Source organism: Coturnix japonica, chromosome 2, assembly GCF_001577835.2.
Source record: "Coturnix japonica isolate 7356 chromosome 2, Coturnix japonica 2.1, whole genome shotgun sequence".
NCBI lineage: Eukaryota > Metazoa > Chordata > Aves > Galliformes > Phasianidae > Coturnix > Coturnix japonica.
The window spans coordinates 89,472,962-89,490,742 of NC_029517.1; the positions used below are offsets into that span (position 1 = coordinate 89,472,962).

General features: G+C 37.5%; 1 protein-coding gene across 9 annotated transcripts in view; it reads right to left on the minus strand.

Annotated features, from left to right (window-relative positions):
* The window catches only part of PTPRM (protein tyrosine phosphatase receptor type M), a 429,982-nt gene that overhangs the window by 323,755 nt on the left and 88,446 nt on the right, over positions 1-17,781 (minus strand). For all 9 annotated transcript variants that reach the window (XM_015855337.2, XM_015855345.2, XM_015855344.2 and 6 more), the window contains exon 2: positions 6,388-6,510. In XM_015855337.2, the coding sequence (XP_015710823.1) occupies positions 6,388-6,510 (123 nt within the window). The remainder of the gene's footprint in view (positions 1-6,387; positions 6,511-17,781) is intronic.

The following is a 17,781-nucleotide window of genomic DNA, read 5'->3' on the forward strand; positions in this document are numbered from 1 at the left end:
GGGTCAGGTGCTGAAATCTGTAAGCCAAGTCAGAAGCTAAAAATGGCTAAAACTGGGGTTCAACTAAGTCATCACAACAAGCAATACCTGAAGCATAACTGGTGGCATTGCCTTGGTTGTTGAACATGTCTGTTAAAGGCACTATTAGGTATGTTTTTAAAGCAGTTGACTCATTCAGTGCCTGCACTGTAGCCATGGCAGCACAAAACTGGCTGGATCTGTACTCAGTTGGTTTGCTTGAGCTGACCTCCACAATGCTCCATATTAGCAGCAACTGATACCAGCTTATGCAGCTAATTAGAAACTGCCTCAAACACATCAACACACGCTGCTTACAAAATAGGTATGCATGTCTGCAGCTATCACTTGGGCATGCAACAAAATGCTGAACATACCAATGCTTTAGAGGTCTAGAAAAGCCTACAAAAGTATAATTGGAACACAGTGAACAGGTGTAACTCCCAGTACTTGACAGTAATTTATGTTACCTCTGGATAACACTCAAACGAGTTTGAGAAAAGCAGCTATTCAAAGTAACCTGGGAGAAACAGCCTTCAATAAGAAACAGATTGAATTCTCTGTTATACAAAAGTAAACAGAACAAAATCATCCCCTTTAACAGAAGAATGTGATACAGTGCTAGAATGCATTTTATGGTAACATACTCATCACACTGTTAAGTCAAACCACTGTAACTTTAAAAGGTAAAGCATTTTGGCTGAGTTTGATATAAACCAGACAATTGATCAGTTTAAGATTTATCTTTTTATAGGGGATCATGACCCTTCTATGCACAGTTAAGTAATACTGTACATTTTTCATACAACTGCTTCACATTCAATACTATCAAACACCGCTTTATAGTAATATCTTGTTTTATGGAATATCTGTTTGCCACACATACCTGCTAAACGTACCAAGAGGCCATCTTAAACAATCGTTTATATAAACATTATATGCATTATATATAGACAGTGCTAGACAATTAGCAACACTAGATACTTGGGATAATAATAGGTCATTCAAAAACTTAAATATAGTCGCTACCATTATATATTATCATCTCATAAAGCATAAAAAGAATCCTCATCCCGGTTTTGACCAGCACTATATCAGACATTAAAGTCTTCACTGCTCAAAACCTCCTTTCAATCCACTGAATGGCAGCAGTCTGTGAAGATTTGATTTATAATTGATTTTGAACTGCTCTAAACTGAATGAAAGGCTGATGCCTGTGACTCATTGTCAGTACAGTGACATCCCTTTGGCGATATCAAACCAACAGCCGGTAGAAGAAAAATGATGTTACTGTTCCTTGGAAATTAACTGGAACTGTGAAATACTGTAGGAGGATTTTACATCTAACACAGTGTTTTGCAACAAAACGAATGCATGGACATGAGCAGAAACTATTTCCAGCAAACAATGCATAGAGCTGTCTCTCAACGATGCCTGCGTTTCTCACAGTAATCTGTGAGATTCTGTTTGTATCACTGTCAGTGACAAGACTCATCACACACATCTGAAAAATACATTTGATTTTAAGTTTCAAATCTTCTGTTATTTTTGTTGTGTTTTGCTTTGGAGGAGGTGTTTTGGTGCAGTTCTGTGGGGTTTGTTTTGTTTTCTTTTTTAAACTCATCTGAGCTTTCTCTGGGTAATGAATAGGGCAAGACCTGAGAACTCCAGAAGACCTCATTCAGTCACCTGCTCCACGGCTCTGGTCCTGCATTCTATTAAGTGAGAACAACTGGCAAACAAACTGTGATCAGCAATCTAGCATGCATGCATGCCTGTATGTGTACATACGCATATGTACATGATTGTAGATATCCCCTGAAATCACTCCTGGTTTCTCCATACAGAAGCCACCCCTGAAGACATCTCCTGCTATCAAAACGGTGCCGTAAAGATACAGTAATTTACCATTTGTATGTATTTTTCTTTATGAAGACATCTTTACTGGCCTACATATATATAAATATATACATACATATATAAATATATATATATATTTGTACTTATTTAGTCTTCAGCTAACACATCTTTGTTTTATTTTTTTCCCTCCACTCTTCCTCCAACACCTCCAGTGCTTTTGGTTCTTTGGTACCTGTGCTACTCTGACTGACTGCCAGATAACAGAGATGGTGTCTCTACAACAGTCTCACACACTCAAGTGTGCATTTTGAGTTATCACGTAAAGCAAAAGAGCACCCTGTGGGAACACCACAACTCCAAAATGCTGCTAGACTATGATGAATTTGACTGTACATGATCATAAATGGGCTTACAGAGTGAGAGCACAGCTGGCAAAATTCAGAGAAAGAAATTACCATCTGGAGAATCAACCAAAAATAGAAATGCAGGAAGAAAAGCTCCTGTGGACACCTGAATTTATGTTATCATGGGATCTCAGAGTGAGAACTACTTGATAAAAACAAGATAAGACAGAGTAACTAAATGGGATAATGAAACATTATTAATAATGAAATATTTTTAATAATGGGAAGGGATTTAGGCATTTTTATTTTTTAAAAGACATAATGGCAAACTGAAGTAATAAGAACAATGAGGAAGTGATATATAAACACAAATATATAGGGACCACCTTCCCAATGATAAGGTAATATGAAGGAAAAAGAAGATCTCTACCTGAAAATTCAGATGAAGAAGATTGGCCATCAGGTCACAGAGAAAGTAAAGCAGGTACATGCATACTAATGTCAACATAAGATAAGAAAGGAGGGGACAGAAAGAAGAAAGGTAAGTAGCTCATGTTTGATGCTGAGCAGAAAGAGAAACTCAAGTGGAAATAAAAAAGTTAAAAGAGCTTTGGAAAAGGAATCTTTGCAACTTCTTTCCAAATATGAAGAGTCAGTTTGTAGATAGCCCCGAAAGTGCCCCTGGTTTCTTTATACAGAAACCACCCCTGAAGACATCTCCTGCAATCAAAACCTTCCTGTACAAATACAGTAATCATCTACCATTTGGATGTGTTTTTCTTTATGAAGACATCTTTACTGATCTACAGCTAGAAAGGTTACAGTTAGATACTGTAGCTTCTTATCATATGCATGTGTTAACATTGTTGTACATGCTTTAATTGTTCTACAGGACAAGGTATGATAATATTAATAATAAGGGTTTCCAGATTATATTCTCTGAACAATACCATAAACACATACTTGGATCAGAAAGAAAAGTAGAAAGATGAACTGAGTAAAGGGAACTGCCAAATTTCCTCTAGCAGTTAATCCAGCTGATCCTTAAAACAGAAGAGTAGATCAAGCAGCCTCATTCAATCCATACAAATATACACAAATATATACCATGTCATTCCTTTTTTTGGTTCTGTTTGGTACATTTTCAGACTAGTACTGCTGACTAAAGGTCATGCCTACACTTATTAAGAAAATTAGGGAGCTAATGTCCTGCTTACTTTAGAAGGATAACCTCATATTTCTACTACAGTAACAATCCAAAAAGGATTAAAGCTCAACATATTGAACACTTATAGAAAAAAAAAAAAATTAAGTTTTTCTAATTCACCAATTTTCATCCAAAACCACACTCCAAAAAGAGCTATTAATATACAATCTATACTGTGTACAACTATATATATATATATATATATGCTATAAGACATTACTCTCTCACTGAAATAAACATAAAGCCAAAATATTTATCAAACTGAAGTATAGCTCCCCTCAATAGTCTTACATGGATTAAAATAGATGCCATAACTAGCGCTCTTGCCCCCCACTGCGACCAAATTATATAAAATACTTTATACTGCTAACAACTCGCTCACTGACACATACTCTCTGAAATTAGGAAAGTTATATGCATTCATTCTTTCAATTAACAAGGGATGCCAGAACTGGGAGTACTTGTTTCAGTCTAATATTGCAACACGTCTGCATAAAGCATTTTGTTTTCAAGCCAAGCATTTCCCAAAAAAACAGTAATCTAAGACATTCCATTCATTATTATCTGAAGTTATTTTTCCTAAAATATGCAGCTCAGAAACTGCTGACAAATTACTTGGAGTCATTTTCATTTATTTATTTATTTTAGCGTATCACACAACTCCCCAGCTAAGGTTAACTGAAAGCTAATTAAAATCATTAAGATGATGATCTGCACAAGAACAGGAAAAAACCTGAATGAAACGGAGAGAAAAATTAGATATTATTTGACTGAATCATGACCTTTGAAAAAACGCTTATCCTTTAGAAAACAAAAACCCACAAAACAAAACAGTAATGAACATTTCTTTCCTTCTCAAAGAGGTTTTTTGACCTTTTAGGGCAACAATATTAACAACCCTTATCAAACAAACATGTTTGTCTTCTGTTATGGACAGAAATTCCCTACACTACAAATATAGTTTATTTCCAGTTTTACCATCTTTCTATTTAATTAACAGACCATTATTTTACTGTCCTGATAAAAGGCAGAAGACAAAAAAGAAACAATCCATATGGTATCAGAAAAATAAAATTACATAGACATAATTTCCCTTCCATAAAAATAACAGTCCTTACTTGGGCTGGACTCTTGCCTCTGGTGGAAAAAAATCTTAGTCTGTGATATCAGAGAAAAGAACTTAGAGTTCAACCTCTTCTAGCTGCCATGAAGACTAAATAGTACATATAATACTGACAACCTCTTCTGCAAAATCCAAAGGGGGAAAATAATAAGTAAACGAAAACTGGAATAGAAAGAAAATTTCCAGTCATGTGATTGAGAAAAGGAATGTGTAGCTTGTACTGCAGGCTAAGATGACTGATAAAATATGTGTACGAGCTCCAACTTGAGAGACGATATTAAGCACTGATGAAATAGTCCAAAAAAAAAAGTTTTGCAGTCCATGCCAACACCACTGGATGAGAGCCTGCTTCAAATGAAATCCGAAAGAGCCTTCTTTATCTGTGGCAATGAACTCAATCTAGCATGTCAACTGAGTGCAGGGCAAACCAAACACTTCTTCAAGCGGAGAGCGTCACCTTTTCCACAGGAAGCTCAGTGGAGAAGGAAGCGGCACTTCAGCTGTCAACTAAAGACACAATACTCTCCACCACAGTGGGAAACAGTGATAAATCTATAATAAAAACTGCTAAGGTTTTTACAAGTGAATAATATCCAGGACTCATTAGCACATATTGTAGACTAGTGCCTAGTGTTTACACAGTCACTTCTAAAGTTCCACTCTGTGAAATTCTAATAATAAATCCTAATTTCCCTACTCAAAAGGAAGGAACACTTTCCTAGGAAGGGCAACTATTCAAGGGATTTTATGTAAACCCCAAATTACATCATGACAGGTCCTTTAAAGAACTAATTGAAATGGATGTTAATGAAATGGTAACACATCCATCTATGAAGTTTTTGAGCATTCTCAGTATATTCATGCAGAAATGCAACACTAATATGCAGAAGAAATCACTAAAAGCTACAAACAGTGATTTTACCAGGTAGCCTTTTCTTTTTTTTTCTTTTTTCTTTCTTTCTTTTTTTTTTTTTTTTGGCCATTCTTGATGACAAGAGTCACACTGAGGCTCAGCCTCTAAAAGCGAAGGAAGATTCAGAGCTGGGCTAGAGGGAATCAGCACCCAGGAGATGGAGTTATCCTAGAGATCAGTTCCCTCTTCATGGTAGGGAACTCTTAACATGTCCAAATAAAAACTGGGAAAGAATAAATGATTTTAGGTTTAACATTTTACTATCAGTGCTCAGATTGAAGTGTATTTGTGCGATTGAAATGATAAAGGAGACTGTGTTACAGTTTATAGTTCATTAGAATGCAAAGACTGTTGCTATGGAATTAGGTTCACCTACACATGGTACACAAGGAGCGTTAAATAAGAGTATCACAGCTGTCTTTAAATCACAACAAGCAGAATATTACCAAGGCAGTTTGTTTTGGTATATCCCTCCACTCCTTCTTCTCTTACCCCTTTTCGCTCTACATTTCTTTTCAGAACAGAGTTTGATTAGTAACACTTTGAACAAAAATCCCTCAGGCCATTTTCGTTTAATCTCTCACTGCTCCCTCTCTTCAAGTCTCCCCATTACATAGTCCTGTCTGCTTCATTCTAGTACTGCTTCATCTTCATTTTTCATGACATCATTTTGTATTCTTTCTGCTTTCCCCAATGACACCAAAGTTTCTACTCCTACTTTCTAACATTTATTTTAGAAAACGCACTGCAAAAGAAAGCCTTTGCATTGCAGAACATCCCTCGCAAAAACTGTCCTGAAGATCTGAGTACTACAATTAAAAAGATTTTGACAAAGTCACATTCCAATACTAATATTGTGAAGAAATGCCAAATAAAAACAAAAGCTAGAATCAAAGAGTAAAAAGCAAAATAAAAGACCAACCAGAAGGCATCCATTGATCTGAGGTGGGTTTGGTCAGCGTGTTCACCTGGTCCCAGTTAAGATCATCATCATCTGACTGACTATAGCCACAGGTGCTAAACGGCTCATCGAAAGTACAGCATCCTGCAAAATAAACACAGAAAAAATTAACAAAACATGCAGATAACAGACTATGAGTCTCAATAAATTCAACACAATTCAATGCAGGCTGTGTAATTTTTATTTTGTCCTTTAATAAAAGCAAACATATTAACTATCAATTCTGAGAGGATAAAAAACTCGGCTTGAAAACACAATCTTAACGGTCAAAGTAGGTATATAAACGCTGGGTCAGGGAGAAATCTAATTTCAAGAATTTAGGACGATGGACTCTCACACTACTAACAAGGACATTGTACGCAAGAAAACTTGTCCATTTTTTCTCAGATTTTTTCCCCTAGTAGCAGACTAACACAGGGTTATAAGCTCTGTTTTCTACATTTTCTTTGATGTCTGATGTTTCACTCCAGTGAAGAATGACATCTTGCCTATCCAGGAAAACAAATATAACCCCAGTCATGGATATTTCAGTCCATGTTAAAGTAAATACTGCAGCTGTTCAAACAAAACTAAACTTCTGGGCTATTCATCATCTTTGCTATCTGTCTGTACAAATAGCAGGCTCAGTCTTGCCAGCTCTTACTAAGGTAGGAAAAAGAAAATCTAGCTTAAAAAGAGTTTTGAACACTGTAAGTTCAGATTTCCTTGAACATTGTAAACAGCATTAGAGAACATTTTAATCAAGAAAATAGGATTACATAAGACAAAATACCATTACATCTGACAAGCTTCACCTAACCAAGGTCCAGCCTTCTTAATAAGTACTCCTAGCTTATAGTTGTCATTCATGACATTCTGCAGGCATATAATTTTTAATGGAAATTAATTTTGCAAACATAACACATTTGCCCCACTGGCTTGCATGAATGTTATCCTACACTGTTCTCTGTTCTGATGTTCTTCTATAGAAAGTCTTCATTAGCTGTAGGTATGTCAGGGAAATTAGCACCTCTGGCTACCGCACCTTTCTGTACTCTTTTAAGGTGCACAGGTTTCAATTAGTGAGCTGGGAACAGAAAACCATGAAAGAACTGACAGCTCCATGCTCTGACATTTCACCTCAGTGATAACAACAGATGTAAGCTCTCTCTCTTCCAAAATTAAACAAATTCAGAAATAAAATAGGTAGGTTTATAGTATATCAAGTGACATCTGTAACATTTCTAGGGGGAAGAGTTAGAATTTTCCACAGCCATTTGCACAGCTGTTCTAACTCCCACATAAATAGTACTTCATACAGTTGAAATGAACCACAAAGTAACTTCCAGATACAAAACAGAACTTTCAGGGGACAGATTTGGGTTTGCTTTTTTTTTTTTTTTTTTTTTTTTTTAAATAAAAAAACAAAAAAACAAAAAACCACAAAACCAAACAAATCGCTGGTGAAGCAAAAGGTAGTTTACTTGCAAATGATTCTACAACATGACAAAGTGTCACATTATACAGCACACAGCATAGTCAAGCTTTGCAAAAAATATACACCTTAATAACAATTATAGATTTGAGTTCACATTTCAAACACAAGACCAACAGATTTATGCACTAGCTCCATTACCTCATTACATCACACACATTTATAGCAATACAAAGCTGTAAAAAAGTTTACAGTATTTTGTCTCCTCTAAAATTTGAGTCAAGTGCTACAAAATGTCGAATACCCGAGAGAAACAGAAGGGTTTGTGATCCAATATGGTTATTAGAGGCTTCTCCCTTCTCACTAGTTAGGAAGATGTCAAAACCACAGACAAAGAGGATGATGGATGATAACAAACTGCTACTTGTCTGAATGTTTGTATGCCAACACAGGACTGCTTCTCACTGCTTGTTTTTCTTCATTTCTCCTGCAAGTCAATGGCTCAATCACTCTGTCAGGATTTCATCTTTTTTTTTTTTTTTTCCTTTGCTATTTACATCCTTGAAGCATTTACTATTTTATAGCTCTCTCAAAAATGGGTACCAAATCTTCACACTTGCTCTAGGAAGAGTTCTTGAATTTTGAACTCCTCCTTCTAATCCTACGCCACTTCCACCTACAACTAAGAAAATGAACTGTACCAACTAGGATTGCTACAGGTAATCAAACTGTGTTAGCCAGCATATATAACATCCTTAATGGCACAGACACCAAGCTATGGCTGTTTATACACTAAGAAAATGAATAGTAATGAAGATTCAGCAAAGATGTGACTTTTTGGAAAGCATTTTGTATATTAAAGTAATATGCATGGTTATATGTGCATTGAAAGTATCTACAGGTAAGTTTATAGACTATCAATAATAACTAACAAAAATAGTTTCTGCTGGAATCAGGACAGATTCAATTACAAATGAACCAAAGTTCTTTACACATGGGTCTGGGCACCTGACAAACCCCACATTTGCATCTACTCATGCTGTCCTGCCTTTCTCTGCAGTGCTTTGCCTGCGGTCCAGCCACCATGCTCTCATAGTACAAGCTTTTCACTTCACAAAAAATTATCCATATGTAATATAAACAAATGGATGGCAAAATCTGAAAAATTATCAGCTTTTTCATGTTTCTCATTCTTTGCAATGCTTTTAAGCAGAACAACTGCCAAAACAGGTGGTTGTTTATGATCAGCTAGAATACTTGAGAAAACCTGCTAATTTTTAGCTATTTATTATAATTTGATTTAACAACTAAAATACACCATGTTTGTTATATAGCTTAATAAAGCAAAGCAGATTTCCTGCTTGTTACACAGACATTACACTTTGGGTAGCCAAGCTGTATTTTAAAGGATGAGTTTTAAACTGACTAAAATATTTACATCTAATCACCGAATCACAGAATGACCTGAGTTGAAAAGGACCACAACGATCATCCAGTTTCAACCCCAGTACTGCATGCAGGGTTGCCAGCCACCAGACCAGGCTGTCCAGAGCCACATCCAGCCTGGCCTTGAATGGCTCTAGGGATGGGGAATCCACAACCTCCTTGGGCAACCTGTGCCTGTGTGTCACCACCCTCTGAGTGAAAAATATCCTTCTAACATCTAAGCTAAACCTCCCCTGTCTCAGTTTAAAACCATTCCCCCTTGTCCTATCACTATCCACCCTTGTGAACAGCCATTCCCCCTCATTTATATACTGGCCAGTCTAGGGAATATTTAGTCCGTTTAGGACTTATTCTTATTCTGCACATAATAGATATTCTGGGATTCCTAGGAGGAACTGAACCGACATCCACCAGGCCACAAAGCCCATTAGAACTTACTGTTCTTCCAGATGTAATCATCCTCCACCACTGAATCCAGTTCAATACAGCTATGCCACAGTATTACAAAGTATAACTGAGAAATCTGTTATGAAGCCGTCTGAGAAACTATGGATTAAGTGAAAAAAATTAAAAAAGAAGAAGTTCAAGTTTTGCTGGCCACTTTATTTCTTTCAGTGTCACATACTGTAAGATCTCTGGTCAATATAGAGCTTCCATCAAAAAACTGCCATCAAATATACAAGTGCCAAAGCTTGCAATTATCATGAGCAGATGGCTACTGTGTTCGATACAAGGGCTTTTATTTTGCCTAGAAAGGAAAAAAAGAAAAGAAAAAAAAGCAAAACCTTATGGTTTTGTGCTGTAAATTCTGTTACACAATAAACTAAGTGTACTCAGAAGACAAGTATACTCAATCCTCTTATTAGTATTATTCTTTATCTCATAAATATTTTGAATTCTGTTTACTCTGTATTTTTATACTGGAAATGTGTTTACATAGCAAGTACAATGCAGCTATCCTCTGAAGCTGAATTCAGGGTCTTGAAATCTGATTAGAAAGCAGGGTGTCTCAAACATGGGATATGAGGGGGCTCGAATTATGAAATATTAATCTCTGATTAGGTGATAAGTCTCCTCTTCCTGCATACAACATTTGGAGCCTCAGCCCCCAGGAGAACTGCAGCACTCAGCTTCCCCCTGTCCTGGTCAACGCCTGAGGCACTAAAAGAACTGAAAAATGCCACAAAACACAACTGCTAATGCTTGACTAAGCTGTGCATGAGTCAGCTTTCAACCCCAAGAGATATGGCTCAGGGCTCCCTACTTAGGAAGATGATGGTGACACTGCACTGTGCTTGCTTTTATGCCTTCTCTCATGGATTTGGGGGTGACTCTGGCATCGTGACACTCAGTTAAAGCTGTTCTGAGAAGCAGGGGATGAGGTAACCAGGTTTCAAACCACCACACTGGAAGAAAAACAGGAGCTCCTTTGAGAGTGAAGAAGAAATCCTAAAGTGGAAAATAAAGTGCCTGTCTAAATTACAGACTGGCTAACGCATAAAGCAAAGGCTGGAATCAGCAGACAGTTTTTAACCTAAGAAACTGAAAGTGCTATTTCTAAACGATTACGACAGGCCCAATTCACTGCATTACTTTTATCAAAGAGAGGATGAAGACAAGCATTGTCCAATATAAAAATGTTCACCTTTGTGAAATCAATAAGTGGTGAAGCCCATACAGCTCCAAGTGAACTAAACACAGCTGCCTAAACAGAGGGTTTTAAGAACTTATTTAAAACCAGACAAAATGGCCTTCCTGGAGTCTGTTCTGTAGACAGATTCTAAGCACACACAAACATACCAAGCTCTGGCTTGGTAAGAGAAGAAAGTGTTCAGAGCAGTAAAACAGTGCTGCAGTGCTCATGGAACTTAAAAAGCCACACGCTGCACAAAGTCAGTTTGACTTAAAAAATAATTGATGTTCATTCTGTCTAGTTCACATACATGTGGTCAGAAAGAGTTTTGGAAAAGGCAGATGTAAAAATCACCTGGAAAGATTCTCATGAGCCAGAGCAAAGACAATGAGGTAAAAGGATGCATTTTGCAACTAAGGAAGGCCAGATACTAATACAGGCAGCTTATTACAAAGATCCAACTGGGCATACTGGTCTCAAAAGAAAGGTGATATACCCGTACTTCAGAGCTGACCCAAAGTGATCAAAACAACTACCAAAATGAATACTGCTTTGCATCCTGTTTATTACAAGCACAATCAAATTATGCTTCAAAACATAGAAGTCTCTTTCATAACCTCCGTGAAATGCCTTGAGATATACCTCTGGCCTACAAATAACCAAAAAAAGAAACCATCTTTCCCTATGCTTGATAATAAAATTCAAAAGGCAATGTAGTTGTAGAAAAAAAATCTGAGAAAAACAAAAGCGAATGAACACCATATTCATATAGTTTATATTGTAGGATTCACTTAATTTATTTTATAGCCACCTCCTAGAAGTGCACAAAGGCCCATATTTATTAAATGTGTGAAAGCATTCATTCCTCTTGGTTAGAAAAAAAGAAAAGAGAAATGATACAGAAGAGAGTTGAGCAAGAGCTATTCTTTCCCCCATTCACTTAGATTGGAGAAGGACATACAAGGAGGGAGGAAGGGTAACAGAAATACACTCTGCAGTAAGATATGCAAAAGGTGAAGCTCTCTTCTGATGAGTTAACCTTAAGTACCTCTTAATGGATTAGACATCACACTTCTGCTTTGAAAACGATAGTAAAATACACAATACAGCACAAGTATAGGAAACAAAGCTTTCAGAAGCTCCACATTAATTGCACTTCAGAAACTGATTATCTGAAGAACTGCTTACCTCACCTTAGACCATCTTTGTATATCGTTAAAATCCAGCACAATGGAAATGCACATGAAGGCTTTGTCCAAGGGAGAGGAAGTGGAAAACAGGGAAAAGGCATTTGGGAAAGAGTGCAGAAGTGTACAGGTTACATTCAAGAAACATAGTTTGGAAAATCTGAGATGAAATAAAACACAACTCAGAAAGAAGGAACAGGGTGGGGATATTGAGTCTTTCTGGGTTTGGCCATTGGTTAGTTGTTTTTCTTTTTCCTAGCTAGAAGCTTGGAAGAAAGGTAGGAGATACAAACCTGACATCCCAAATCTAATATCACAAAGGGTCTATCACTCCTGCAACTTCACCTTACTTGAAAGGAGGTACAGTTTAAGAAACATACTATCACCAAGACTGGGATTATGGAATCACACTGGACCATTCTCTAATATTCATTCAGGAAATACCTCAAAAGATTTCAGTCTGTCAGAAGGAGAAGCCTCACCATACCTCATCCACCCTAAGGCTGTGGGAACTGCAGCCTGATCCAAGCCAGTCCGGCACCACCAGTGCTGGCAGCCTTTTCACACATATAGTCATAAGCACATGGCCCTAGCACACCCCAATTTTGAGAAACAGCACTTCATTTCTTATCAAATTACTGAAATTCAACATCTTCATTCTCAAGATAGAGATTAATACATGATTCATTTATTCCCCTAATTTTTTTTTTTTCTCCAACCATTATGTGATGTGTAATGGACATACTTGGACAGAGGCAAGAATAAGTGATGTGTTAAGAAGCCACTGTTCTGCCTGTAATCCTGCCAAAAGCAACAGAAGTTTTCATAAACATATCAGCTTTCAGTTAAATTTCATGCCACGAGACTACAAGAAAAAAAACCAATATGTTGCTTCAATAGATTTTTCACATGAACTGATAATTCAGATCGAGTTAAAGAACATTTAAAACCACAGAATGCTTTAGGTGGGAAGAGGACTTTATAGGCCATTCAGACCAACCCCCATATGATCTCTGGCTGAAAAAAAAAGAAAGTGAAGATCTATTTTGCAGATCAAAGTAACTTTGTTCATTACTTTTATTACAATACTAAGTGAACAGGTAGGCATGGACAAATAACTCCTATGCTGTCACAGAACAAACATATCATATGTTTCATTACCTACTACACAACCCCTGTACAACTGCACCCACCACGGTGACATAACCTAGCACATCATATGTGTCTCATGTTAGATCAGAACGAACAGCAAGTAAACTAATCTCTTATTTTAAAGTTCAGTATTACCACATTTTTATAATCTCAATAAATAAAACAATGCAAGATAGCCCCCAGTCATAGAGCTGAGCTTTTCCTGCTCCAAGTCAATGGACCCAAAGCAAACTAGACTAAATTGAGAAGACTGTCCCCCCAAGCGATCCCCAAGATTTCTCCTCCAGCTTCTTCAACTTTTAAGGAGCTTAACATTGGCTCTGAAGTCAGACAGCAGAACTGAAGACAATCTCCTTCATGACACTCAATTTTGATAGCTAACAGATTAATTACCATCAGGACACTCTGAGCTGAGAAAGTTTTTTGTTGTTGTTGTTGTTTTTTCTGATGTCAAAAAAACACTCCACTATGCTATTTATCTATATCTAAAGGCATTTCATTGAGAAATCTGACAGCACTCTCCTCAATTGCCAGTAGAGCTTTTAAAATGCATCTTCACCTTTAAACTCTTCAAGCTAAAAAACCACAAGTGTACTTGAAGCTCAATCACCCTTCCCAGTGCTGCTCATTTTTAATGAGCCTCTTGTCTTCATGTCTCCCAGAAGACAGACTCCGTAGAGCAATCTCAGGTGATGTGAAACCAATGCCTGATGCTTCTCTAAAGCGCTGTCTCTTTGAGCCTGAAATCTTCCTGCGAAACCCACATGGGACTGATGGGCCATTTCAGTCAAACCCAATTTCACTTCTTTATCACAAGCCCCTGCTTAAAAACTCTACTGTGGATTGCTTGTAAGCACAATCTGTTTCAAGCACTGAACTTTAAAAAGGATTTAAGCAGTCAATCTCGATATCATTATAAATTTAAGGTGCATTATTTTCCCAGTAATTGTGAGAAAATAAAAGTCTGAAACTTGATTTCACGGGTAATCTTTCCATTTGCTTGATGAGTTCTGCAGCTGTACCACAACACTTAGTTCATCCTGTTAGATAACAGTGTATTAAGCTTGGATGAGGAATCCAGACTATATACTGCTCACTTCAGGTTTAAGTAAAGAATAAAGACAGTGTTAACTCTGCCAGTCTGGGAAGCTCCTGACTGCTCCAGAGCATTTAAAAAGGCTCAAAACACACTACATCACTGTACAAGGGATTCTGCAACCTCAAAAATATGATTGTAAAATTAAAAATTAAAGTATTAAAATTAATACTTATTTCATGTTTCTTCTTAGGTAGTATTGTTAGGTTGCGGTTGGACTTGATGATCTTTAAGGTCAACCTGAGCATTTCTATGATCCTATGCAAACAGCGAAGCCCACGCAGCCCCCCGGCCCTGACTGCTAACTGAAGAATCACCTTTTCCTTTCCCTCTTATTTTTTTCTTTTTCCATCTTGGTTTTCCTCTGTATTTTTTTCTCCTATAACCCAGGAATTGCCCTTCAGGTGAGGAAAGCTATCGCTAATTCTGTTTCACTTTTTAAAGCTACTGTTTACACTCGTTTCCTTGCAGTGACAGCTATAGCTGCATCCCAAACCATTTGCTTCTATGATATAACTCTCACTCCTTGATCAATAATTCAGGAAAATATTCATCTCTGTTTAGTTACTGCTGTCAGTACAACTCTTTGTGCCTGGATGAAAAGAGAGCAGGACCTCCACCTGGAGGCTTTACCTGCGTTGCTCAATGAATTAACCTGTAGGAGGTGCCGTCGTGATGAAGCAGTCAAATACCTCCAGCAGGCAACTTCATCACACGGGTAATTAGTTCACCACATCAATAACGCCTCCAGTCGTTAGCAGCGCCAGAGCTGAGTCCCAGGTCTGCTTGTTAAATTCAGGCAGCACAACAGGCTTTCCCCTGTGCTACAGGTATAAATAACATTCTATTTTTAAATGTAGTTAGCTATGGCTTTCTTTTTTTCCCTCTCATTTTCAGTCATTATCTCTTGCAATAAATTATACTTTATTTCATTCATCACATCTATAACCTCCTGCCAGAAGGAGAATAAATAATTAATGTTAGAAACCTCTGACAATTTCACAAGGTCCTATCAACTTATAAATAAGAGACCCACATCTGAGAGTGCTAAAACACTAGTGTTGCAACATCAACATGCCCAAGCTTACGTGAGCCAAGGAGCAAACTCCTGGCTCTCCCACACAAAACAGAGCACTGCCACTGCACTATGCAGGCAAAATAATTCTTCAAACTCTTAAACTCTTGCCCCTGAGAGGATTAGGTAGGTACAACACTCAGTTAAATGCTGTACTACAAGAAGACAATGGAGGCCACACAAAGCTTCATGCTTTCTAACTTGGAAACTGTTATACACATGCAATGAACTTCACCTCCTATCAGTGGTCTAGATTGCAGGAGTGGAGAGCATCCTCAGCAGCCCACTGATGACTCTTGTCCTAGAGGGATGAGAGACCTTACAGAGGGATGAAGATAGGCTGGAGCACTGGGTAGTCAGCAGTGGCATGACACTAAGTTCAACAAAAGAAAAAGGCAGGTGCTGCACCTGGGATGGAGTAATGCCAAACACAGACTGGAAGATGAATGGCGGAGCCAGCTCAGCAGGTCACATCACTAAAATGAGAATGTCTTGCCATTTCAGTTGCCAAAGTCTCCTTAAGAATAGAATATCCCAATAAACCTGTATGCTCCTGTCTACAGGTTGGATAGATTATGTCAGTACTTCTAAGTTACGGTAAATTATAATAGTTCAGGATGTTCTGCACTTTTTTTTTCTGCAAAAAGTGCTCACAACTATAGTATCTTAGTAATGCCAGATAACCTGTTACATGCACTATATGTAAACTACTTGCAAACACTTCCTAAGAATCTTTCTTAGTTTACCTTCTAATCAATTACAGACAAAACAAGAAACAGTTGAAATTCTGGGTCAATTGTCTTCTTATTTAAATGCATCTTATTTAAGTACTCAAAGTATTCAAAGCCTTAACAAAAGTTATGTTTGGCTTTTATTTTTGAGTTAGCTACTCTAAGAATTGCGTCAAGCGTCAGAACATTCCAAATATGGGGATATTTCAGCTGGATATGTGACATTCTTACATTAATCTGTCATCACGCTGTCTGACCCAACGTACAGCACAGACCTCAGGACTGAAAATAATTAATTTCTACCTGAACCAGAGTACATCTCTCAGCGATAAGGGCAAGCACAGATTTTAGTTGTTTTAAATCATAGATATGTCAAGAGTTACTGAGCTAACTGCATTCTTCTTGTTCGTAATCTACTTAAGCACCACTCTGGGTCTTAGTCCTCAATTTCATTCATGAGTGGAATTTGGTATTTCTTGTTCTGTCATGCCGGATCATGGAGTGCAGCAGTCCCCTGTGCTCAGCCAGTCTAACCTGTGCATGTCCTGCGGCTACTCTGCTCTGTTTGGAGCCAAGAGTGACAGCCTATAACAATATAGCTTTTCCTATAGCTAGGAAAAACAAAGTGTTACTTATCCAGACTAACTAGAATACGAGTTCAAAATAATAAATCAGCGTGATCACCTGTTTCATCTCCACATAGTATTTACAATTTCCAAGACTTCAAAAAAAAACAACAACAAATTTTTTTAGACAGAGTAGTCCAATCACTACTACATCAGCATCTCAAACTTGGCACTGAAAAGTAAAATAGTTCTCAAAATTTTTAGCTTCTGGAGTAACAAAACCAGATGGGCTGAAGTTGGATGGGACTGCTGGAGGTCATCTCACATCCCTCACCCCAAACAGGATCACTTAAAACACTAGTTTGCAAAGTGGGGTGCATGCATCCCAGGGAGTGAGCATGATAATCGGTTGGAGTGGGGGAAAAGAAAATACTAACACTTTTACCCACTTTCATGTTCCATCTAAAAAAGAATGCAGGAATCAAGTTTTATTAATATTTCACATGCGGTTTGGCACTGGTACCCTCACTTGATCCATGAGTAAGGTGGCTACATGCTAAACACTGCAACAGTAAGTCCTACAAAAAGAGTGGGTGTCTCTAACAGAGTGGGGTGACTCTGGCACCTGTACTTGCCGCTTCATTTTCCATATACTACAATGCATTGCAGTTCATGTCTGGTTAAGTATACTACTAAGATCATACTAGACAGTTTTAACTAATCTTCATGAAATGGGCAAGTAGCTTAAAATGATTCCTGTAAAAAATAAAACAACCACCACACACAGAAAACCCTAATCTGCAGATTGAAGATAGCAACAATGATGCATGCACAAGTAAGCAACAAGGAAACGGCGCTCCTGGCATTTCTTCTTAGTACAAACTCTTTTGTTGGCCATACTGCAAGGCAAAAAATGACAACCTAATCACATCTGACAAGAACATGACCAAAAATCTTTGAAATTGTTAGTGTAGAAATAAGATCAACTTAGATCCAGACCTTCAAACTGATGCATAAAATGTTAAGTTTTTCAAAACTAAGGAAGTAAACTGAAT